The 26,798-nt window shown below is 38.8% G+C and overlaps 1 protein-coding gene across 1 annotated transcript in view; it reads left to right on the top strand.

Moving 5' to 3' along the window:
- The first annotated feature begins 17,121 nt into the window (after positions 1-17,121).
- Positions 17,122-26,798, top strand: part of LOC140246898 (sodium- and chloride-dependent creatine transporter 1-like) — a 51,208-nt gene continuing 41,531 nt past the window's right edge. Inside the window, exons 1-2 of the mRNA XM_072326223.1 lie at positions 17,122-17,181; positions 22,703-22,841. Of these exons, the coding sequence (XP_072182324.1) occupies positions 17,122-17,181; positions 22,703-22,841 (199 nt within the window). The remainder of the gene's footprint in view (positions 17,182-22,702; positions 22,842-26,798) is intronic.

Below are 26,798 nucleotides of genomic sequence, written 5' to 3'. Positions count from 1 at the left end.
TGTCCGTCTGTCCGTCCGTCTGTGCGTCCGTGTGTGATCAAAATGTTCAAAATGCTACTCCTTCGCCATTTCTAACCCGATTTTGATTCTGTTTGCTTTATATGATAGCACTACATGGGAGCTTTGAAACTTCTATACAGAATTTCAGTTGTGACCTTTGACCTTGACCTTTGACCTATATTGTACATTTTGCTTCAAAATGCTACTCCTTCGCCATTTCTAACCCGATTTTGATTCCCTTTGCTTTATATGATGGCACTAGGTGAGGGCTTCAAAACTTCTACACAGAATTTTGACCTTTGACTTCTTTGACCTTTGACCTTGATTTTTTACCTATGTTGTACATTTTGCCACAAAATGCTACTCCTTCGCCATTTGTAACCCGATTTCTATTCCGTTTGCTTTAAGTGATGGCACTAGGTGAGGGCTTCAAAACTTCTACACAGAATTTTGACCTTTGACTTCTTTGACCTCTGATCTTGATTTTTGACCTGTATTGTACATTTTGCTACCAAATGCTACTCCTTCGCCATTTCTAACCCGATTCCGATTCCGTTTGCTTTATGTGATGGCACAAGGCGAGGGCTTCAAAACTTCTACACAGAATTTTGACCTTTGACTTCTTTGACCTTTGACATTGATTTTTTACCTATATTGTACATTGGCTACAAAATGCTACTCCTTCGCCATTTCTAACCCGATTTCGATTCCGTTTGCTTTATGTGATGGCACAAGGTGAGGGCTTCAAAACTTCTACATAGAATTTTGACCTTTGACCTTGATCTTTTTACCTATATTGTACATTTTGCTACTAAATGCTACTTCCGGCGGGGACATATATTACGCACCGCGTAATTTCTACTTTTCCTTGTTTTATTCTGTATTTTTATCCTCCTTGGTTTAATTGCTAAACTCGGCCTCCGACAACACGCAACTCATACACACACACACGCAAACACACACACAGGGACATATATATATATATATATATACATATCTTAGGAATCTTAGAAAAAACAAAATCTTCTCTACAACCAGTAGTGATAAAACTAAGTAGTATTCCTAGGAGAATTGAACTAAATGTGTTCGAATGGGCACCATGCTCCCCTAGGCGGCCCCAGGGGGCGCATACCTCCTAAATTAAGGAATATTATAGGTTTTCCCCGGTCAATTTCATACGTTTGTAACTCAAATTCATTAATGTGCATTAAAATTCACGTACGCGAAAATATTCGTTCATTCAAATTCAGAATCCGAGCGATCAATTTCATTTATGAGCGTTCTATTTCGTTTTCATGAAATCAAATTCACGACCGGGGCATTCAGTTTTATAATGCGAGCACCGACTTTCTTACTCGTGCATTCAAATTCATGCGATAGTCACGTGATAATCTGTTATATAGGAGACTGAGTTGTTAAGACTAGTCATACAAGGTCTGAAGACACAGACTATATGATAGCCAGTACAGTATACTGACATACATGTATCCATATGTGTTGTAGACACGATGGGACTGCAACTGAACTAATAAAGGAGTACAGACATACTCTTGTGATTGGCTTCAAATCATGACTTTGAACTGTCTTTATTTCGGCTCAAGTGAACTCACAAACATAACAAATTTGGCGACGAGGATCGGATTTCTTCAGAGAATTGCCTGGAACAACTCAATTTTGTGGATGACCAAGAGAAAAGGTGGATTTGCATGGATTTAGATTGGATCGTGCAACGGGAAATTTGTGATCCAGTCAGTGGTGGCCTATGAACAGTCCCAGCTATACGAGATTGTGTCATGAACGCTTTGCAGCATTTGATACATTAAAGGCTACACATGCAGTATCCATTCATAATCATATATACACACCACAGCGGTTTAGGATTCTCAGTAACCTATGAACGCTTTGCAGTAGGTTTCTATGTTGATACAAGAAGGCTAGACCCTAATTAAGCTAGGCCTAAATCTAACATAGAATCCAGTAAGCTAAATGATCTAGCTAGGAATGTTGGAGTGTCTAGACTCTGTTTCATAGAACTTGTGTAGTTCAGAGACGCTTTGCAGATGGAAGTCTAACTCTAACGGTAGTTTGTTAGATCTAATCTGAGGGCCAGCCCAAGCCCAAGTCCACAGAGGTCCAAAGCAGTTCCAGGCCAGCATTATAGTTGGGAAGGCTACTAAGACCCAGCTATAAGGCCAGCCCAGCCGAAGCCAGCCCTACTGAAGCCAGCTCAGCCGAAGCCAGCCCAGCCCAGCCTAGGACCAGCTGAACCTAGTGCAGTGAAGACCCAGCAAGGTCCAGCCCTGCCGATAGCCCAGCCCAGCCTAGGACCAGCCGAGCCTATAGTGCAACGGATACCCAGCAAGGTCCAGCCCAGCCGAAGCCCAGCCCAGCCTAGGACCATCCGAGTCTAGTGCAACGAGGACCCAGCAGTTAAGCCCAGCCCAGCCTAGGACCAGCCGAGCCTAGTACCGTACAACGGGTCCAGCCAGCCCAGCCAAGTCATGCAACATACATAGACTCTAATGTTAGAGCATGCAGTTCTAACTGATGAACTAAAGCAATGGACTCAGTTGAACATAGTTTTGTAACAATTAAGTTGTAGGACCCTATGGCTTGATGTTTATTGTTGCATGGATGCAAAGTTGTAAACTTTTGTTACAGGTACCGGTACAGTCATAATGTATGCAACACCAGCCTAGTGCAACAAGGTGGTAAGTTTGTTGAACAATATACGACGATTTTGGTTCAGCAATTTAAAGTTTAGTTGCTAAGTCTTGAGTTTAGGCTTGATAAGCCAAAGTAGGACCTTAGAAGTAATTGGTCCATCATTTTCAAGACTAAGTGGTAAGCCCGTAAAGGACTATTTAGTCCTAGTCCAGTTGTAAGAGTAAGCCCACATAATAAAGGACCGCAAAGTTCTAGCCCTAGTCATATAGGACCATGCAAGTCCTATAGCCCGAGTGAAGTGGACAAGAGTTAGTCCAAGCCCTATTAAAGTAGGACTAAATTGATTATGGTACACTAGACCAAAGCTCAGCCTAATTAGTACTGAAGGTGTTCTAGTTTAAGTACAAGCCCGTGAATGGTCTAAACCAAATAGCCTACCAGCTCAAATTGGTCCAAGCCTAGCCTTGTAATTGGACCAGACAAATACTGTGTGTATTTTCAGTCATAATGTACTATACCAATGATAGTGCATAGGCCCAACGGTTACAGGTTGTGAGTTGATACGTGGTACGTGTACACTACAAGTCTATGAGCTGATTGGTAGGCCCTATAGTCGGTCTATAGTTGCAGTTTGTAGGCACTGTGAACTAAATGGTTTTGTACAATTGGCAGTGGTTCAGTGAAATTACTGATTGTTAATATATGTGTATAGATACGGTACCAACTACACATTCGTTTTATGTGGGCAAAGCAAACGAAGTAGCACAAGCAGAATAGTCCTTTTCACGTACGCACTGTGAATTAACGATGGCAACCCCGCAGACTACGATCGGTAACGTGCCCCAGTTAGAAGAGGGATATACCTATGATGAGTGGATTGAGCTCTTGGAGGCTTGGTTTTCTGCCAATACTGTGTCTGATAGTGAAAAGAAAAGGGCAATTTTCTTGACGAATGTTGGTTGTAAGAATTATCACACACTTAGAGCACTGCTACAACCGAACAAGCCAACGGAGCAGACATATGAAGTGTGCAAAGAGACACTGCAGTCGCATTTTTCGCCTAAACCAACCGAGATAGTCCAGAGGTACAAGTCCTATACAACTGTCCAGAAGCCAGGCGAAACAATTCCACAGTTTGTTGCAAACTTGAGACAGCAAAGCGAAGGCTGCAACTTCAAAGAACTCGATAACATGATCCGAGATCGGCTAGTGGTGGGATGCCGAGATGTTGGTATCCAGCGCAAGTTGCTGAGCGAACCATCGCTAACGTTGAAGAAAGCACTTCAAACAGCTACAGCAATGGAAGTTGCTAACCAAGATGTGGAGAGATTGAAAGTGCTAAGTAAAACGCTCGAGTCCACGGTTGGAAAGATCCAAGACAAGAAGTCACGTCAGCCCAAGCAAGTGAAAAAGACACTTAAAAAGCCAAGCAACCCAAGTGGAAGCTCCACTACAACTAGATGTTGGAGATGCGGTGGTTACCATACCCCATGGACATGCCGTTTCAAGGACGAAACATGCTTCAAGTGTGCCAAGACTGGGCACACCAAGAGTCAATGCGACAAAGTACGGAAGTACAAGCAAACAAAAGCAGCTCACCACATGAACAATGATGATAGTAACAGTGATTCTCCCGAGGAACTGGAACAATCAGAGAACGAGATGAGTCATATCCAAGATGCTACAGTAAACAGGATAGGATATCGCGAGCCTTACCAGGCCAAGGTAAAGCTCAACGGATATCAGACAAAAATGGAAGTAGACACTGGTAGCCCATGGACGGTGATATCCAGCGGAGTGTATCGCAAAGTGGGAGGTCCAGGAGAACTGACTCGATCTCATCTGTCTCTGAAGACATACACCGGCAGCAGTGTGCCAATCATTAGAGAAGTCAAAGTGGATGTCGAGTTTGACAACAGCCAAACATCGAAGAAACTCTCACTCCTTGTAGTAGAGAAGGGTGTTAACCTGTTAGGTAGAGATTGGATACAGGAAGCCCCTGTGTTGCAGTCGTGTATTGAACTGCACAGCCAAGTCCCAGTCCGTGATGGAACTGTTCACAATGTACAGAGCAGCCTACAGGACATCCTTGACAAACACAAAGAGACATTTGACTGTACAAAGCTTGGAAAGCTGCAAGGATACCAAGCGAAAGTTCACCCACAGGAAGGTGGAGAGAAAGAAAGTTTCTACAAAGCAGCCCCTGTTTCCTATGCTGCCAAGAAGCAGATAGATGCCGCAATCGATGAATTGGAGGAAGGCATCATCACGCCTGTGACGACTGCAGATGTCGCCTGCCCAATCATCGCAGTACCCAAGCCAGATGGGAGTATGAGAATTTGCGGTAACTTCAAGTTGACAGCAAACAAGATGTTGAAGGTAGAACAGTATCCCCTGCCAACACTGGAAGATCTTCTACAGGAACTCGAAGGTGGAGAAAAGTTCTCTAAGCTAGATCTAAGCCACGCCTACCATCAGATCGAGTTAGACCCCGAGGCTCGCAAGTATACGACAATCAACACTCATAGAGGTCTATTTGAGTACACAAGACTGCCTTTCGGGATAGCAAGTGCTTCAGCCTTGTTCCAGAGGACAATGGAAAGCCTCTTAGCAGATATGCCAATGTGCAAGCCCTACTTGGATGACATAATCATCAGCGGAAAGACTGATGCAGACCACCTGAAACATCTGGAAGCAGTTCTATCCAGGCTACAGAGCAATGGATTGCGCTTGAAGAAGGAAAAGTGTGCACTGATGAAAGATTCAGTAGAGTATCTAGGTCATTACCTGGACAAGAACGGCCTTCGACCCCTACAAGACAAGGTAGATGCCATACGCCAAGCAGAACAGCCAGTGAACCAGAGTCAACTTCAGGCCTATCTGGGATTGCTCGGATATTACAGAAAGTTTATCCCCAATCTGTCCCAGGAGATCGCGCCGTTGACTGAGCTGCTGAAGGCTGACTACAGGTCAAACGACAATGGAAAACGAAGCAGCAAGCCCGACCCGAAGTTCAAGTGGGGGAAAAAGGAAGAAGCTGCCTTCCAAAGATCCAAGCATCTACTGGAGAAGAACTGTGTCTTAACACACTATGACACTTCAAAGCCGTTGCTGCTACAGACGGACGCAAGCCCGTATGGGCTCGGTGCGGTAATAAGCCAAGTGGATGCAGATGGTGAGGAGCGCCCAGTTGCCTTCGCATCTCGTACATTGAAGCCAAGTGAGATGAACTACGCTCAATATGAGAAAGAAGGCCTGTCTATCATTTTCGGGTTGAAGAGATTCCACAAACAGCTGCACGGCCGACACTTCACAATTGTCACAGACCATAAGCCCTTGATAGGACTTTTTGGGGAGCACAAGCCTGCAAGTCCGATGGCGTCCGCACGAGTGGCAAGATGGCATATGATCCTGTCGGCATACAGCTACGACATTGTGCATCGTGAGGGGAAACATCACCAAAACGCTGATGCGTTGTCACGCCTGCCTATCCCAGAAGATGGAAGTTCATGGGATCATCCAGATTTGGCGGAGCTGGATGAAACTCGAAGGGCACGCATCAACCTGTTGACTGACATCGAAACGAGCCCAGTTACTGCTCAAGAAGTGAAGAGTGCCACCAGGAAAGACAAAGTTCTTACGCAGGTGAAGAGATATATCCAGGAAGGGTGGCCAAACACAAGGAATCTGCCTGAAGAAATCAAGGCATACTCCTACAAGAAGGATGAGTTGACGGTAGAAGACGACGTCATCCTGTGGGGACCACGAGTGGTCATACCCAACAATCCTGACATGAAAGAAAGGATTCTCAAAGAGCTACATAGCACCCATCCAGGCATCGTAAAGATGAAAGCTCTGGCAAGATCCTATGTATGGTGGCCAGGAATAGACAGCCAACTGGAACAGCAAGTGAAGAGTTGTCCAAGTTGCCAGCAGAGTCAACACAGCCCTGCTGCATCGCCTATCCACCCATGGGAATTTCCCGACAAACCATGGAGTCGTATTCATTGTGATTATGCCACCATCGGAGATGAGAATGTCCTGATCATTATCGATGCCCACAGCAAGTGGATCGAAGCTGTTCGGGTTAAAAGAGCAACAACTACAGCCACAGTGACGGCCTTGAGAAGAGTGTTTGCCACACATGCATTCCGGAGACGGTGGTTACCGACAACGGTACACAATTTGTGTCGGAAGACTTTGCCACATTCATGACAAACAATGGTATTTGCCACATCCAAACGCCCCCGAAACACCCATCCAGCAATGGATTAGCTGAAAGAGCTGTGCAGACTGTCAAAGCAGGAATGAGGAAAGGAACAGATCCTGACCTGGAGAAGAAGCTGCAAAAGTTCTTGCTGAGATATCGTGTTACACCCCAGGAAACCACAGGGAAGTCGCCCAGTGAACTGATGTTCAAGAGGAAAGTCCGCACGAGACTTGACAATATGCGGCCAGATCTCAACAAGTCGGTGAGGCGAAAGCAAGCATTGATGAAGCAGACGCGGGATCGAGGGAGGAAGGAGAGAATCTTCCGTATTGGTGACAACGTGATGGTAAAGAATTTCTATGCCGGCCCAACATGGCTGTATGGAAAAGTCGCCGAAATCATCAATCTCGTCATGTGTAACGTTGAGCTTCATGATGGGAGAGTGGGCCGACGCCACATCGACCAGATCAGGAAGTACACCACAGAGGAAAGTGCTCTCCCACAGCCTACACAGGAATTTCAACCACCAGAGGATCCGCTAATCAGGTTGCCAATAGAAGCGCCAGGCATGACTGGAGAGCTGCTCGACGAAGCTCCAGCAGGTGAAACTCCCGCAAGTGCAGCACCCTCAGACAGGAATGTGGAGGAAATCCCCTCACCCACAGATACAGGCATGCCAGGCATGACACACACACCCCAAACAGAGAGACGCACTTCCAACAGAAACACAAAAACACCCAAGCGATTTGATGAATATGTTATGTACAAGTAGAAACACTAAGTGTTATTGTGAAAAGAGTTGTACAAAGAGTTGTGTAACGTTTTGATGTGTTACATTGGGTATAAGTTGAAAGGAAGTGAAGGATTAATGGTTATGAGGTTAAAGAAGATACAAAGTTATTGTTGTATTCAATTATTTGCACTGGTGAGAAGTAAGTCTCAGTTTGCCAGGAAATGTGAAAGTTATGTTTTTTGTCAGTGATTTCAGGTACTAATGGTATGATGAAAAAAGAAAATATATGATTTGTATAATGATTTTGTGATTGTACATCAGGATACACATACATTATGAGGAGTATGCTACCTCAAGCTTCACAAGTTTAAAAAAAACAACAAATAAACAAAAAATTCAAGCATTGTAAGATATTTGATCATAGGCTATGAGTACACAGAAACAGTGTCTAAGAAAATAGATAATCAGAAAGTATGGTTTAAGTAAAACCATTGGTTATAAGCAAGGAGAAGTTATTGGTTTAGAACACATGTTTTGTGTATTTGTTTTTATCAAAGCAAGGAGGGAAATGTAACGAGTATGTTAAATGTTGTTTTGGGAATATTTCAGTTAAAAAAAAATACCTGTGTATAATTATCTAAAGGGGGAGGAATGTTATATAGGAGACTGAGTTGTTAAGACTAGTCATACAAGGTCTGAAGACACAGACTACAGTTGTATATGATAGCCAGTACAGTATACTGACATACATGTATCCATATGTGTTGTAGACACGATGGGACTGCAACTGAACTAATAAAGGGGTACAGACATACTCTTGTGATTGGCTTCAAATCATGACTTTGAACTGTCTTTATTTCGGCTCAAGTGAACTCACAAACATAACATAATCCCAATGAGCTTGTTTGGAGCGTTCAAATTTATTTTTAGGCGATCAAGTCCCTCCTTCGTGCAATCAATTTAACGAGGAAAATAGAGTAGACTGTTAAGAAAGGAAAAGGGGCCAACACAACCAATGAAGGCTTGCATAAAGTGTAATTATGATTGTTTACAGGTTCTACATTGTTCTCTGTTCATTTATTCTTTGTTTTTCATCTCTATAAATTTCAAATTGTAATGTCCAATCAGCAGTGCATCCAAACAACACAACGACAATCTAATCATATTTCTTGATGATACTGCATGCTGCCAACGACCCAATACCAACCACATAATGACAATTCATCAATTTAAAGACAAACTGACACACAATGATCTCACATAGTCCCGCAAAAGTAAATCAATAAGACAACAATACACAACAAATAAGACGTATAAAATGTTCATGTATCAGTTTCAATAAAGTCGAAATTTTTTTTTCCTCGAAAGTGTCAACCAACCCTCCGTATTATGCTCGTCTGTAAGGCCTATACAGTGGCTAATGTTTGTTTGTTTCATTTTCCATCAAAGAAGATGGCTGGATAACCCATATTCAGCTCCAATAGCTGGTCTTCCATGTGGGGTCCAGCAGGATGTTCTGCTCTTCGCGATGAATAAATAAAGTGGAATCTTTTACGTGCATGTGTTGGGACTCTCTCACACATGGGACCTCCATTTTATGTCCAATCCGAGGGACATGTGCCTGTATATTCCTTTTTGCTAAGCGCGAGTTCAAAATTGTCAATGAACTGGTGGATCTCTACTGCAAAATAAAAAATCATCATAAATCCCGATATATTCAAATCTAAATGAGAAACACATGCATACACGGCCCCAAACTAACTAAATTCAGGACTTCTTTTACATTGAATGCAGTTATTTAGAACATGGTTGCCTATTCACGAATTTGAATGACCGACGAGATTCCGTCGCCAGCTTGACATGAATTTGAATGCTCATTGATGAAATGCGTGCTCCTCTCTTGAATTTGAATTCTCCGATAGTGAATTTAAATGTTCCGACAGTGAATTTGAATGCTCGGATAGTGAATTCGAATGACCGGGTTTTGAATTTGATTGCGGATTCAGTGCTGCGAGCGTGGAATGCGTGAAATCGAATGCTCGGGATAGGAACTTGAATGACAAAAGTATGAAATTGACCGGGAAAACCTAAATTACCAGTATCAGGCATCTGAGCTGTTGTTCTACAAAATTGTATTTCCCTCGTACTACGCGGGAAATTACGCGCCGGCAGGTATGAGAAGAGGAGCAAATTTTCCATATTCCCCGCTTTGACAAACGCCTAGGGATTTGCGTGTTAAAAACGAGAGGAATATGGCATCCGGGCACTTGAGCTCCTAGTGATGAATAGTAACTGTTGATGGCCTCTCGCGGAGCGGTTTTGCGACGAAGGGCAAATTCCCATAGGCTAACACGTAAAACTACAGGACGATCGCTGTTACTATTAGTCCATGGGCCAAGACCGGAAAAATGGGTTATTGGTACCACCTGAGGTGGCAAAACCTTTTTGGTGTCATTTTGTTTGTCGGACATAGATATGCTTATCAAGCTATGATAGCATTTCCAAATGTGTAGCTTAGTCATAATAAATGAATTTTTAACCAATTTGGTCTCGTTTTTATATCCCTATACTTCTGAATCGAAACTAAACCGCTATACAAAGAAGAGCAACGCCTTCTGTATGTCCATAGGTGTTGTAAACGCGGTGCGCTTAGTCTGTATTCAAGGCAGCGAAGGGAATATCCAAAGGGTTATGATGTCCACAGCTATCACACCGTGCGCTTAGTCTTTATCTAGACCAATGTACCGTTATCATTATCTAAAGTTCCTAATGAAAGGGATTATCTATACTGCTTTTATACCACCCTCTCAACAAATACATCAGTTTTAAACAAAAAATACTCTGTTCATTAACAACATTATTTATCATAATGTATTGTAGTGTACCGGTACATTGTTTTTGCATTATCTTTCATTGTTGGATGGATATAAAGCGACATTGGCGTGGTATTAGCGTTTTCACCGTAGCGTTTTCACCGGAAAATGATAAATAATTGAAAAATACGGTAAAATTCACGAGGAATTGCTTTGTTGTTGTTGTTGTTGTTGTTTTTAGATAAAGGGATATATACACTGTATTATAAGCTTTGGATATTCCCTTCGCCGTCTTGAATATTAGACTAAGCGCTGTGGACATCATAACCCTCGGATATTCCCTTCGCTGCCTTAAATAAAGACTAAGCGCACCGAGTTTACAACAGAACACCTGAGAACATACAGAAGACAGTGCTCTTCTTTGTATAGCGGTTGGTCTCGATTCAGAAGTACAGGGATATAAAAACGAGACCAAGACCTTGGGGTTTTTTCTAATAATTTCATTATACGCACACACATAATTATACAGATTGGTCATACACCCATCCATGTAGGCTGCACACACACACACACGCACACACACACACACACACACACACACACATAGACAGAAGCACAGCCATTCCGTGGAGGTCCTTGCAGATCCAACGGGTCTATATGAGACAGAGCCTCCTTAAGACGTACCCTGTACACTACATAAAGGCAATCGCCTTATATGGAGCCCCACTCCAACAAATGAAGGTTTGTTATGTCGACCGACTCTCAGTTTCCTAAAGAAAACCATGCAAGAAAAACTATACCTTACCATAAATGGCAATGATATTCTGTGCTAATGCTCTGTTTCGACATACTGCCTTCCAAGCGTTCACAGCACGTAGTAACAGAGTCGGCCCATTGCACAAAAAAAAAAAGCATGGCGAGGCTACTCTCAAACCAGGAAATGTTCGCGTGCATGAATCTTGAGCAAATTTTTGCAAGGGGCCAAGATTGGCGGAAGTGAAATGGACGCGATTTGGTGTTTCGCGAAAGTCTTATGCCGCGAATAAGTTCGCCAGCTCCAATTCGCGAAATGATGATGATGATGATGATGATAATAGATGTACAAGAGTAATCATACTATAATTCGAGCAACGTTTGTCTGTCTGTCTGTCTGTTTAATTGTTCCTCTACTCCTCGCAGGTCCTTGGTCCGATCTCCATCAAACTTAGTGGGGGGCTGCAGGTTCACCGTGAAATTGCCCTTGAGGGGGTCATTCTTGGAAAGGTCAAGGTCACTGGGGTCAAAGGTCAAATAACTGTTTTTCACTACTCCTTGGGATTCCCCCAGAAATATTCTCAATGGGGATTTCCCAGGTGTAGGCCTACTTATGCTTCCAGCAAGTTTGGCCAAGATCGGACCAAGGAGTAGCGCAAAACAGTTATTTGACCTCCGTTGACTCAGTGACCATGACCATTTCGGGGAGAATCCCCACAGAGGATTTCTGGGCACTGGCTGAATCCAAACAAGCATGATACATGTACTTCATCATAGCCCCCCCCCCCCCCCCATGCCCCACTTCTTCTGATTCAGCACTCCACGGGTACATAATTGACTAGTAATAATAATGATAATAATGATAATGATAATAATAATAATAATAATAATAATAATAATAATGATAATAAGAATAAGAATAATAACAATCTGTTCATGAACGACAACACTGGATTACTAGAGCAAAGCTCCAATGCTTTTTTTTTTCGGTCTCGTACCTGAAAAGAAAACAGCGCGGGGATCTATCAGTATATAGGTTTCTTGTGAATACTTCCTCGTGATTACGTTTCATGTAAACAGATTTTCTGAATACATCGGACCATTGATTGGGCATTGTTCTTCACTTTCACTCTACTTCACTTCACTCAATAGAGATATAGTATATATATGAAGAGTTTGTTCGCAAAAACCGATAAGTCCATATTTGCCAAATTTAGATATTTGCGATTAAAGGTCAAGAAAAATAAAGAGAATAATAAGAAAAATTTTGCTTCTTTTGACCATAACTTAAAAAATGTACCTTTATATGTAGTTACCAATATATCATTTAAAGGGTATCATTCTGTACTTTATGACAGAGACCGTACTTCAAAATCTTCAAAAATGGACTTACCGGTTTTTGCGAACAAACTATTCATATGTGACCGTGCACCTCAAAACGAACATAAAGTCGCACACACTGATTTTGCGTGAGGACTGAAAATAAGTGAAATGGGTCAACCGAGCCGAACTTGACTTTTTCATTTTCAACTCTAATAACTTTTGAAAGGATAGTGCTACTGCTTTGAAAGTTAGCATTAATTATGGATAGAATGTGTTAATGAGGCATGTCTAATTTCAATTTAATCTGATAATCCCTTCATTGTGTTTTTAAGTACTTTCTTTTTTGTATCTGCATGTTTTTAGGAATGTTTTATTGTATATAATATGTGCTTTGTAAGAAGATAATAAAGAATATAATAATGATAATAATAATAATAATAATAATAATAATAATAATAATAATAATAATAATTGTTGTTACTCTGGTGGTTTACTTCCTGTTTTTTGTCCCATTCATCTCACAGCCAGCACGGTTTGGTAAAGAATAGACACTGTACTTCAGAGCCTCTTTTCTCAGTTCACACTTTTCCTGAGCTTGTGCTTTCTTTCCAATATTTAGATAGGTTAGGAGAGTCCATTTGATTTTTTTTTTCTCATTTCACACATGCATGTTCACATGCATGTTTTTTTTTATTTTCATTTCCAATCAAACACAGGTAATACACTTTGACATGATTACATATATTGGAACATAATAATACACATTGGTTCTTAAAAGAACTTCATGGAAATGAAAATTGAGGGGCTGCTAAAAAGCGAACTTGTAGATTGCAGTCCCCTCACTTACGTTACATTACTACATTTGAGTTATACATCATTTTAAAGCTTAAAGTCTGCTCTTTCAGAATATGGTCTTAACTAAAAATTAATGTCTGGCGACTTTTTTGTTTGTTTTGAGGTGCAGGGTCACATTATATATACATTGTGTGTGTGTTTTATGTTTGATATGTGTTATTGTAAAATCATTCTGTCTTCATTTCTCTCCCAAACTTTCTCTCCTCTTTCTGCCATCTTTCTAACATGTCTAACAGGGTTCTACACGAACGAGTTCCCATTTTTTCTTGTTTAGCCACACACCATTGGATGATATCATTTTACACATTGATGGAAAGCAATTGGATCAATATTTGGGGGGATAACTATCGAGTCACACCTAACATGGTCCGATCATATACACCAAGTTCATTCAACAATATCAGTAAATATCGGGATCCTCTGGAAAGTAAGAGAATAATTATCTTACCAAACATTATACCCTGCAAATTCGTTATAATGCACTCATATTACCCCATATCACCATTTGTAACATTGTGTGGGGAGATAATGGTGTTAACAAAATGAAGTCGATATTGCTATTAAAAAACGTGCTGTGAGACTTATTGCTGGTTCACACTACTTAGCACACACTGAAACTTTGTTTTATGATTTAAAGACTCTTAGAATGTCTGATATACATACATGGCAAACAGCAAGATTCATGTATAAGTATACTAACAATCAGCTCCCTGGATTGTTAAAAGATATCTATATTTCAAATTATGATATCCATTCATATCCTACCCGTCATGCAACAGATTACTATTTGGAAAATATAAACTCATCAAAGCTCAAAATTCCGTCACGACATCACGGTCCAGATGAATGGAACTCATTGACTGATGGCCTTAAAAAAGCAATTCTTCTTTACAGCATATTAAATGATCCTATACAAAATTCTTTTCTCAATCTACCACTCGAATTTGAAATAACGCTTTTGTTAGCTCCCAACTCCTGAACTGTTCATCTCATCGCTTATGTTCTCTTTTCCTCTCTTCTCTCTACTCTTCTTATTTAGGATCCTTATTCTCGTCTTTTGCTTTGTCTTTTTTTTGTGTGTTTTCCTTTTGTCAAGTGATATTTAAAATACTTAAAAGATTTTCGCTATTTGTTCTATACGTTTATGTGTTCCGTTCATTCAGTTTAAGAATTGTTAAAAGGTACATACAGGAGCTCATTTTCAAAAGGTACTGAATCCATTTTTCATCAAAATTCACTTTTTGGTCTTGATACACACACACACACACACACACACACACACACAAGAACACACATTAAAAAATCACTTCGGTTTTAAAAGTTATTACATACATTCTAGTTCGATTTCAAAAGTTACTACATCCACTCCAATGACATCATCGGGAAGACATCATCGGGAAATTGACCAATAAGAGCAGTATTGATTTGACCCTCTACCATTGCCTACTGACTTAATCTGTAAACAATAGAAGTTGGCTTTTGGCTTTTGGATTTCTGCTAAAATCACCATGCTAGTGAGATCTGCATTGCATATCTGACAAATATCTTGAAAAAAAAAAATCATCATGTTTTGATCAAGCAATGGAGGAAAATGAAGGAGAACTCATTAACATAACTCAGCATCCTAAGTAAAGAATCAGGGATGAAAAGCAGTAGACAAGAGCGAAGAAGAAATGGGGGGGGGGGGGACTGGAGAAATTACGTGAATTTGATGTAGTCCTAAGTACTGCGTTTACTGTTAGTTACTGTGCGTTACTGCTAGGGTGTTGAGTTTGAGTTTGAGCCATAAATTATTATTGTCCCCAAAATTACGTACAAACACTTTGAAGGTATGGACAATGTCTTATATAAATGGCTTCACAGCTAATAAGTGTGTGAAAACTAGTCTGAAGCAATGTTACTCTGTTAAATGTAGATACTATAAGCATGAAATTCTGACACCCCTACCAATAGTGCTTTACTTGTGGATATGCTGTGCTATTCTGTAGCCTACGTGCATAATGTGTACCAGGACAGGAAAGTAATGGCATGAAGCTTTAAACACAAGATTCATATTATTTTTCAAATATATAAATTACTTAATGTCACAAAGGTAATATCAACGTGTGTTTAATATACTATTGCTCATCGCCTTCTTGATTTTATCAGCTTTTAGATAATCAGATGTTTTCTTATCTGATAAGAAAATTCAAGAATGAAATTCATTTAACTTATTTGATTAAATCATTGAGAAAATACAGCACATTCAGATGCTGCTTTTCCACCTTTTCCCTTTGAAGTACCATTGAAAAGAAGTATGAAAAAAGAGATAATGAATAGAAGAAGGGAGAATTCAAAGAAAGAAAAATAACAAAAAAAAAGAATGATACAAAGAAGAATAACAAAAGAAATGAAATAAAGCCCGTGTATGAGAGAACAAAAGGAAAAGAAAATGAAAAAGAGAAATCACCTGGTGAGAATGAAAAAAAAAATGAAGAAAACAGAAAATAAAAGGGGTGGTGTAACAAGGAAATGAGAAACAATTGGAAGCCTGTCGGAAAGAAAAAGGGATAGGGAAACATAATGGGTACCCTATTTTTTTAACTGTCCCTGTGCCTGGTTGAGTAATCCTGTATAGGGGCGGTGTGTCTCTGTGACCCCTCCTCTACTAAAACCTTTTTATGCATAATGGTCCCCCCCCCCCCAAGAAAAACAAATAATGCTGGATGGATCCAGAATATTGGAGCTTGTGAAATTTGTTTTGATGCCTATGACCAACGACAATCATTCATTCAAATATTGGTCAGGAAGGGAGAAGTGGGGCGTTACCTGTGCACATTGGTTTGTTATTCTGGCTGCTAAATAGGGCAGGGCATTGCCAATTACCTATGCTCCCTTGACCTCACATCCCATCCCCATTACCACCATTGCAGGACAAAATAAATCCGCGAAACATCTCATGACATCAAACGGAATCTATGCCTGGTATGTGAAGTATCGGTTTCAAAATGTACTGCATTCACTTTCGGTTGCAAAAGGTACTACATAAAAAAAAAATATATATATATATATATAAAAATGATTAAGATAACAACAGCATGGACCTGGATTTTCTTAGAGAGTGGTTTTAGCGTTATAAAACAGTATAATACGGGAAAATATCATTTCAATCTGAGGTAGCTACATATGATGATTAAAAAAAAAAAATAATCAAGTTTTTCCTACAACTTGAAATAATGGATGTAATACCTTTTGAAACCGAACTCTTCTTAATCTATTATTTTCAGAGGCCGTTGTCCAAATCAAGCGATTTGCTTATTGATAACGTCCCTCCCCTTGTAAACTGAAGATCTGTAATAATGAAATTCATTTTTTTTTTCACATGATAAATAACTTATAACGTGAATTCTTATTTATGTTTTCATGACTTTTGAATTATATTTGATATTGTTATATTTTTTTTTTGTTATGGAGAAGGAAAAATAAAACTTTCTCTTTTGCTAAAACTTAAGCGTATACAATACATTTAACATAATATTTCATAAAGCGCCGTGCAACCAGCCACAACAACAGGGAAGTGAAACGTAGGTCTGTTCCTACTTCATCGACATGTAATTGACATGACTTGGCCTCGTTGGTTCTCGCTAAAATTGCGCATGAATACTTTGGAATCTGCCGGGACTTCTTTCCGGCTAAACGCATCTGCAATATCCAAAGGAAGGCGAAGTTCGAGTCAAGACGTGTACCTCCTTTATCTCTCTGTTCGATAAAGCTGGACTGTTCACACCATGGCAACTGAGGAAGCAGTGAAAAAGGGCGGAAAATGCTGGCCGTTTTGCAGAAAGCTGGTAAGTTAAGAATGGCAGGAGTTTTGAAAGGAAATTATGAAGCTCAAGCTGTAAAGATTGCATTTTTTCTTGGAAATAGATATAGCTACAAGCTCCTAACCATTGTACATAGTCGTTCCTATTCAACACCCTAACTTTTTACCCCAATGCCAGTAGGACGTTATGCCATGATCGTCAAAAGCCTTATGAGCCATTTTCCGAAAAAGTGTGCAATTACAGTTGCAGAAAAATAAATAACAAAAATTCAACATCAAAGATTTCAATTATTTTTTTTACAAATTCAGAACCTTTAATCCCTTATAAAGAAAAAATAATCAAAGGGTGATTTTAAAAAGCTCATGACATTTTTATAGAAATATTTTCAAACGCAGAGTCCTTTTCTTATGTTAAAACCACATATCAGATACGTTTATACCAGAGGTGCATCTTAGAAAATCGTTGATCGTCCGCTTATATCCTCCTTTAAAATGTCAATGCTATTGTAAATGAAAAACTATAAGCTTAGACATAGAAAAAAACAAATCATGGAAACATTTTGGAGTCAGCCTTGATCTAATCTGTAATAAAGATGATCGTTATTTATAAAGTGAAGGCTAAACAAAAATCAAGAACATACATTTTGGCTTGAAATGTGTTACCCTAATTCAACTTTTCACCTGCATTTGAATCATACAAATAATCTCCTTGATTATGTATGAAACATTATGAATGAGGATTACACTTCTCAAAAACAGCGAATGCTAGGTAACATTTCTGCCAAATTAAACACATTTTGGATCAGAAGAAGAACGGTATGTGGTAACGTATCTGCCGCATCAAAAGTTCTGTTATCATACGTTTCAGACCCAACAATAATCATGCCGATAAATTCATTTTAACTTGTAAGAACATCACAATGTGACTATTTTCGTTAAAACACCGCATTTCTAAACGTAAAGAGTTGAGATATGATTCTTCAATAAAGCTTTTAGATATACGTGAAATAGGACTACACAAATCCACACTGTATACTTTTTTTCTGTTATAGTGCAAAATTTTGTAATTTCACGGAAGACAATAAAGATGGAGTTGGAAAAGATATTTATGCAAATAATAAACGTGAATTCAATTTTCCTTCGTTCCTGTCTGTAATAAATTAGGTCCCACGAATCGATAAACGGTGGTAACGTATCTGACAAAGCATAGGTTTTTAGACACATTAAGCTATACCGATTTACATCAAACCCAGATCACGTACACATATGATTAAAAAAGAGATGCTGCAAAGCGTTAGTCATAAAAATCCTCTAGTCATTTTCAGAGCATAAATATGCAACGAAGGAAGTGCTCTTGACTTTAACCCTTGTACTGAGAGCAGTTTATGTAGATAAGATGTACAATTATAAATATGTAATCTCGTTCGCTGTGAAGTTGACAACATAAGGTGGGTACCAGGCTTCAGCTTGTAAAAGTTCTTAGATGATTTTTACGTACACAAAGTTATGATGGAAACACACACACATACACACACACAAACACAACAAAGCAGCAATAAAATGGATTTGTAACGTATATCTGACGACACTTTTTGTAAATGCCACAATTCTATGGGATAACACAGTTCTGGGGCCAGTTTCATAAAGCTTGTCATCAGTGGCAACTGCCACATGCGAAAATTTGCTCTCAGCCAATCAGATGCAAGTATTTCAGTAGCTTGTCACATCTATGACAACTTGTCACTGATGACAAGTTTTATGAAACGGGCTCCAGGTTTGGATGTGGATTTATTTATATTTTTTAACTTGCCGCAAGATAATTGAAATCCACTTATATAACGAAATACTTAAGAAAATTTCATTGTTGAAAATCGGTTTAGAAATGACTAAGAAGTCCATATTAAAGTAAAAGGAAGATGTCCGAATGACCCATCACATTTTGTTAGGACCTCTCTCTTTCATTCTATTTAATCGCCCGTTTGTCCAGCTGTCCCATCTCGTCGGCCTCAACCCCCGGCCTGCCGGGGGGTGCAGGCTCATATGCTAATACGTTAGCCGGGCTGCGGCACCACAACCTACTCCTGCCGCTAGCAAACCGTCTTTCGCATCCCCTATTCATTCCTCCAAATCTACATCATATTTGTCGCTGTCATTACTCGTGGTTTCAAGATCACAATTGTCTTCATCCTCACTGACTTCAAAACTGAGGTCGAGCATGTTTTAGGCCATTTTGCGTCAATAAAATTATCGGATTACTTGAACTTCATTCACCGTGACTGAAAATGCACGCAAACCCATAATATGCAAACAGCCGGCGCGTTTACGCCAGTGGAATGCGTTCTTCAACATATGACGTCATCAAGTAAGTGGCTGAATTCTAGACGAATTCCGAAGCCGTGAGTGAAGGGAAATCGAACCATTTTGCAGCCTTTCAAGAACAAATCTTGTTCAATGTTAGACTAAAAAAGTACAAAAATTCGTATTTAGTATTACTTCTTGTTCTTGGTTTGGTTTGGTTTGGTTTTATTTCCCGTCATAAAAAGCATACAAATGAAATATCTTTACAAATATACAGAGTTTACAGAAATGCAATGTTATACACACTATACAAACAAGAGAAAATTAATATCATTAAACGGTACGAGTATGAGTTTACAAACAGCGAACCGAAACAATAATAACAAAGACAAAGTGATAGATGAGATAGTGGAAAACGGCTGGAAAACCCATATTCAGCGACACTGTTATAGAGTCACTGGTCTTCCATGGGGACCAGAAGAAGAAGAAGAAAAGAAGAAGAAGAAAAAAAATATAGAAAAAAAAAAGTGAGAGGAAAGGGGGTAATATCGTCTTGTAATAACAATAATGATATTCAATATTATCTTCTCATTTAAATTAAAAATCGATATACAAATCAAAATAATCATTAATTATACAAACATTATACATGACAATATCTTTGAATTGTTCATAAAATAGACACCATTGAGTCTTATTCAGTCAAATTGTTTGACAATAATCGCTTAAATGTTACAATTGTTGGGCAGTTACGAATACAAATGAGAAGACTATTATGCAACTTTATACCTCTATAAAAAATGTGCGTTTACAACTATTTGCTCGAGGTTCTTGGTAAAGGAAGATTGTTGTATCGAAAATGATAGGGTTTTTCAACATATGATATATTTTCTTGCAAATAATTGGGTGTTAAATTGCTCAAAACTTTAAACATCATAATTTGAACGTGACGAATTTGACGAGATTTCAAAATTTCCCACTGTAATATTTCATGCATGGATGATACGGAAAAATGAGATTGTGGCTTAATCTTTAAAATGATTCTTCCTGCTCTATTTTGAAGTTTTTGTATTTGATCAAGAAGTTGCCCACGTGATGATTGAAATATAATATCTGCATAATCTAGGTGAGGTAAAATAACCGTTCGATATATCAAATTTAAATATTTTCTACTGATAAATTGTCGTAAACGACGAAGAAATGAAATCATGCGACCAACTTGACACAAATGATCAATATGAACATTCCATTTAAGTTCAGCATCAATATAAAGGCCCAAATATTTCACACTCTGTCCTTGATTTATCACATGGCCTTTTATGCTAAGATCCAATATATTATACCTTTTAATCATATGACTGTTCCCAATGAGCATACTCACAGTTTTTTCATAATTGATTTTAAGTTTATTTTTGGAAATCCACTTGTCGAGTTTCAGAAGCTCATATCGCAAAATTGATTGAACTGTACACGGGTCTTTATGAGAAACATATAAAACTGTATCGTCCGCATACAAATGTACGCTACATAAGTCGAATACAGAAGGTAAATCGTTGATGAATATAATGAATAGCAAGGGACCTAAGATAGATCCTTGAGGCACCCCCAGCTCAATGGGTAATTCTTCAGAAAAACAATTCCCTATACTAGTAACAATCCTCCGATCCGAGAGATAGCTTTCAAACCATTTAAGCGAGGTGCTACTGATCCCTATTTTACGCATTGTATTGAGAAGGCATTTTACATTGACCAGGTCGAAAGCCTTTTGAAGATCGACAAATACGGCACCTGTATACATTCCTTCATCCATGGCTTTTAACCACGTATCCGTGACCTTAATCAGTGCTGTGGAAGTAGAATGATTAGGACGAAAACCCGATTGTTCTATTGTGAGTATCATTCTGATTCAAATGCTTAATCAACTGTTTTTGTATGACTCTCTCAAGGATTTTGGATAAACATGACAATATAGAAATTGGTCGGTAATTATTTGGAATCGATCTGTCACCATTTTTATGTACAGGAATAATTTCACCAATCTTCCATTTCTTGGGAACGATACCAAGGGTTATGGATTTATTAATCAAAAATTTTATAGGTTTAACAATTTCATTCTGAGAATGAAATTGTCGTTGTTGTGACAAACCACAAAAGGAAATAAAGATAAAAAGTATCGTAAAAATCATGTATTCACTAAAGTATCTTCAAAACTATCAATATTATATACAGACACGGTAGGAGCCAAAGATTATTTTTTACTGACGTTCTTGAATTATAACAAAATTGGCCTGGTAAAGAGTCAATGAATAGGCAGTCTATGAGTCTCAAAAAGGGTAACGTACAGTATTTGACTGTAATTTGCCGACATGATATCAATTATCTCGTATAGGAATATCAAAACATTGTTATGAAATATCATTTTTCATTCAGGTACCTGAGGGGCAATGGAAGGAAGTACAAAAGATTTGATTTGAATGATATTATGTTAACGTGTAAAAACTTGTTATCAAACGCTTGATGTCATTTGTGGTATAATAATCCCCCTTGCCGGACTGAATAATGATTATTATGTACACTGTGATTGTGTCAGTCGTGTGCAATCAATAGGAGAATTATGTGAGTCCATTAAAGAACTTCGATGATAATGCTTTGTTGTCGTTGTTGTGACAAACCACAAAAGGAAATAAAGATAAAAAGTATGGTAAAAATCATGTATTCACTAAAGTATCTTCAAAACTATCAATATTATATACAGACACGGTAGGAGCCAAAGATTATTTTTTTTACTGACGTTTCGGTCTAAGGTCTTCATCTGTTAGATGAAGTTTGCGTGACACAATCAATGGGGCAAGATTACAATCGTCTCTGTAAAGAATTTCTATTTATTTGCACAGATGATGTATTGAATGATATCTTAATGTATAATATTCTTTAGAGTACATGTTTCCTATTTTCTCCTCTAGCTTTCTTCCTTTCTCTTTTCACTCATATCCGTATCTATGAATCCATTAACGTTCATAATACATTTTTTTTTTCAGGGGGGTGATGTTTATGTACATAATTATGCGTAAGCTATCAATTTTGGACGTCACAATCATGCTTTTCATATAGCTTATGACTTTCCACACAAATTAATGTATAATAACATATTCCATGTACAAGCTATGTACATGCTTGTGTATAATGTATATGAATTTTGTGAATCACTTACTCACTCAATCAGTCAATCATTATCAATTTTTCAATAGACAACTGGCGGCGCAAAGAGTAACAAAAGGCGGGAAACATGGGGTAGCCGTTTTGACTTCATGGTTACCTCCCTCGGTCACGTGGTCAGTCTGGAGAATATTTGGTGGCTTCCTTACCTGTTCTACCGTAATGGTGGCGGTAAGCACGCATGACAAGATTCATTGATTACCTTTTTTTCTCTGTTGTCACTATCGATGCATTTTGTTTGATCAGCACTACCGAGTAGAAAGACGGCGAATCATATAGATTTTCCCGGTCAATTTCACACTTTTGTAATTCCAATTATTGAGTGTGTGCATTCAAATTCACACAGTGCATCCACGTGAAAAATATTCGAACATTCAAATTCAGAATCCGCGAGATGAATTCCATTCATGGCAGCTTTGCCGTCAAATCAAATTCACGCATGTGTTCAATTTCTAAATGCGAGTAGTGTATGTTTACTTCTTCTAATCTGCCCATGAGTTATTAAATTTTGTGTTATGTTGTATTTATTTACATGTGTAAATGTACATGAATGTACGTATGTATGTATGTATGTATGTATGCAGATATTCCTAGGTGTACACCCATATGCCAACAAGAAGAATTTCATATATGGACAATAAATGAATCTGAATCTGAATCTGAATGTTAACGACCTACTCTTATGTTATTAAAACCCTTGTCAGTTATGTGACCAGCTAAATTTACGAGTTGTATGTACATTTCTGCTGTGTATCTCCCTTGAAGAAGAATACCAAAGGCACTTGGGCGAGTTACAGTACTTTTCCACATGATATACTAAAAAATTCGTATAAGTTGTATGTTTCTTTTTCACCTTTTCACCTCAAATGCTTTAAATAGCAATTACCTTGAACAACTAGTGGTTGTTTGTTTTTACAATGCTACCAAAAGTATTCAAACATCCCTGTAGTTTGGTCTAATGACCCATTATTATATACTCATTTCGAATCAACTGCCAACTGCCTTTTCACCCAAAGTGTTTAGCAAATGAATACATGAAAATGTATGTACTGTATATGAACTGTCCTCGTAAGGTACAATTTCATGCTAGTTAAATCTCGGGCTCGTATGTTTATTCCTGTTGTGGATTTTCCCCCAAAACGGAAACTAATGTCATGTATTTGATGTACGGCATTTCTTCTTTTTGTCCCCAATTGAATACAGAGTGCATAGAACTCGTCCATACACTCTTCACTGATATCCACCTGTGTGTATTCCTTAGATCGTTTCGTTTGCCCTATACTCATAATGTGTTAAACATACTCTTGTCAAGATGTTATGGAATCCAAATAACACTCATTCTTTGTACAGCTCGGTCGTGATTTGGCAAAATGGTGTATGTCTGAAAAATATCATGTTTTTGGTTTTTACCATTTGGGGGGTTTTCGATGCCGAAATTTTCATGTGACCAACTTTCGTAAGTCATCGATCCTTTGTTTCCGAGATATTTGGGGCTATCTCTGTATTATTGTATCAATTTTCCTGCTTTTGATTAGGCAAAAGGGTGTATCTTTACATACACCCTTGACGTACAATGACGTACCAGGATAGAGAACACATGATTTGGCAAAAGGGTGTATCTCTAGATACACCTCTAACCGTGCACGCTGGGGAGAGCTTAAAGATTTGGCAGATAGGTGTATCTTTAGATACATCCATCTGCCGAATGAATCATGAATTATAGTTGCGAAGTATGATAAGGCAGAAAGGTGTATCTTTTATACTCTGTGTATATTATAGACTCTGCTATACGTGCTGCTGGCATGTATGTGAACCGTTTCACCGGTCGGTGCGGTGGCGGGCCATGCTCCTGACTCAAACTGGCAGCCCGTTGCACTGCAGAAGTTTCTCCTTGTTGCTAGTCGTTGAGTAGATAGAACCTAATATCTAGAAGTTCAGATCTAACGTTTGTCCTAGACTTCTATGGCCACTTCTATGCCATTAGATGCGCAGATTCGTAAAATCAAGCATTTCTGTTGAAATGACAGCTTTTCCGGCAAGTGTGGCTGTGGGATGAGAGTTCTCTACGCTTCAAAATGACAGTGATCCCTGCACTGTCCGTGCTGTGCAGTGCATGCAGAAACCTGTACATAGTGTAATGGTGTGCTGTGTGACTGTAAGATCGGCTACCCATTACGCTATGCGTATGGGGCTGTTACCTAACAGACATTTAGTGGCAGTTACACACAAAGGTCTAGAGAAAGATGTGTCCCTGTCTTTGGAAATGATACTTGGATGTACTGCTCAAAGAGCTCAGTGGATGCAAACAGTTAAATGATCCTACCTGAATTTTCACATTTATTGAATTTATTGCAAAAATTGGGAGCAGCATGATAACTGCGTTTTTAAGAACAGATACATGATGTGCAAACAACTGCCTTTTTGTTCGCTAAAGCATTCAGTAGAGAAAACACACGAACCTTTTGTCGAAAAAAGGGGCACAAAGCTAAAAATATAATAAATCATCTCATTGGAAGTAGAAGTTTTTGAAAAAAGGGAGGAGAAGGAAGAAGAAAAATTCTTCAGCTGTAATCCTCAACCATGCATCTCTATGAGACCATGTTTTGTTAATATTCAGACTCTAGGGTGAGTTCTAATTTGCGCACATTTTTCTATGTTTGATGAACAAGTTGTGCATCCTGATATTTTTCTTTATTGTTATTTTTAAAATCTTTTTGTAATAATGAAGTAAAGATTGTCAAGAGTTAACATTTGATTAGAAATGGTCTCACATACACCCTTCTCCCTACAAAATCTCTGGTATATTTTGTTATTGTTTAATTTGGCAAAAAGGTGTATCTCTATACATACACCTTTTTGCCAACTTAAATGCACGATTTCTCACGGTGCATGAGAAGATACACCTTTTTGCCAAAATAGCGTGGGTTGCAGTCCCTGTAAACGTAATTTGGCAAAAAGGTGTATCTCTATGCATACACCTTTTTGCCAAGTTAAATGCATGATTTCTTACGGTGTATGTGAAGATACACCTTTTTGCCAAAATAGCGTGGGTCGCAGTCCCTGTAAACGTGATTTGGCAAAAAGGTGTATGTCTCTAAACATGCTAAAAGTGCTAATTCTGAAGTACTCTTTAAAGTTAGATGCAAGAAAATTATCAGGAAATAAAATTTGAAGTGTACACTAAATCATGGAATTGAATCCCTGAGCGTTGCACAGTTTAGGTGGCTTCTACGGTCAAGGAAACTGCCAAAACTTTAAAGTCGATTTTCTCGGCTTTGTAGTCGCTGTAAAACGGCAGACATACACCTTTTTGCCAAATCACGACCGAGCTTTTCAGGGTCTGTACACCTCCATTGAAGGTCAAGGTGCCTTTGAAACCTATTCCACTCCCCCACGGGTATTCACACACTATCAGACTCGTCTATTTTATGTATACAAGTGTACCCCCAATTTGATTCAACTTTTAGCTCTCCAAATACTCATAATGTTTTCAGTTGTATTCGTTTTCACAATGCCCATTGATTTTTTTGTCATATGTATTTGTTTCAACCCGAACTAGAATAAGACCAGAGGGTCATTACGTGTATGCTCTCTTTGTTCATCCCTTACACCCCCACTAATTGAGGGCAGTCATCTCAACCACTTACCTTATAGCCTGATCAGCGAATTTCAATCTCCATTTTGATCCGTCCTGTATACCCCTCCCTGTTATGTAACATTGTGCTTTGGGTATGAATTGTTTTCACATTTTTTTCTACTTGTTGTGTAACATGACGCGTGAACTGTTTTCACATTTTTTTTTCTATTCTTTTGTAAGACATTGCCCAGTAAAACTTGGCCGAGAAGGTCGTTTGTCTGCTCTGGTTGTTCGCAAGTTTACTTACCCTGTCTTTTAAAAGCTGAATTGTATGTGTGTTTAAACAGCCTTAGCGTTTTACATGCTGATTTTTCAACACATGCCTAAGAAATATTTGTCTATCCCACCTCCGCCCTCTTCCCCCTCCTCATCAAACACTTTTTATTCTTCTTCTCTCTCTCTTTTTTTTTTTTTTCATACGTGAGCGCCTAGAATTCCACTGTTTTTCCCCTTGCCAAACAATACAAGTTACGCATGAAATCAGTGCGTTT

This window comes from Diadema setosum, chromosome 3, assembly GCF_964275005.1.
Source record: "Diadema setosum chromosome 3, eeDiaSeto1, whole genome shotgun sequence".
Classification (NCBI taxonomy): Eukaryota; Metazoa; Echinodermata; class Echinoidea; order Diadematoida; family Diadematidae; genus Diadema; species Diadema setosum.
This window is presented reverse-complemented; position numbering and strand designations above follow the sequence as displayed.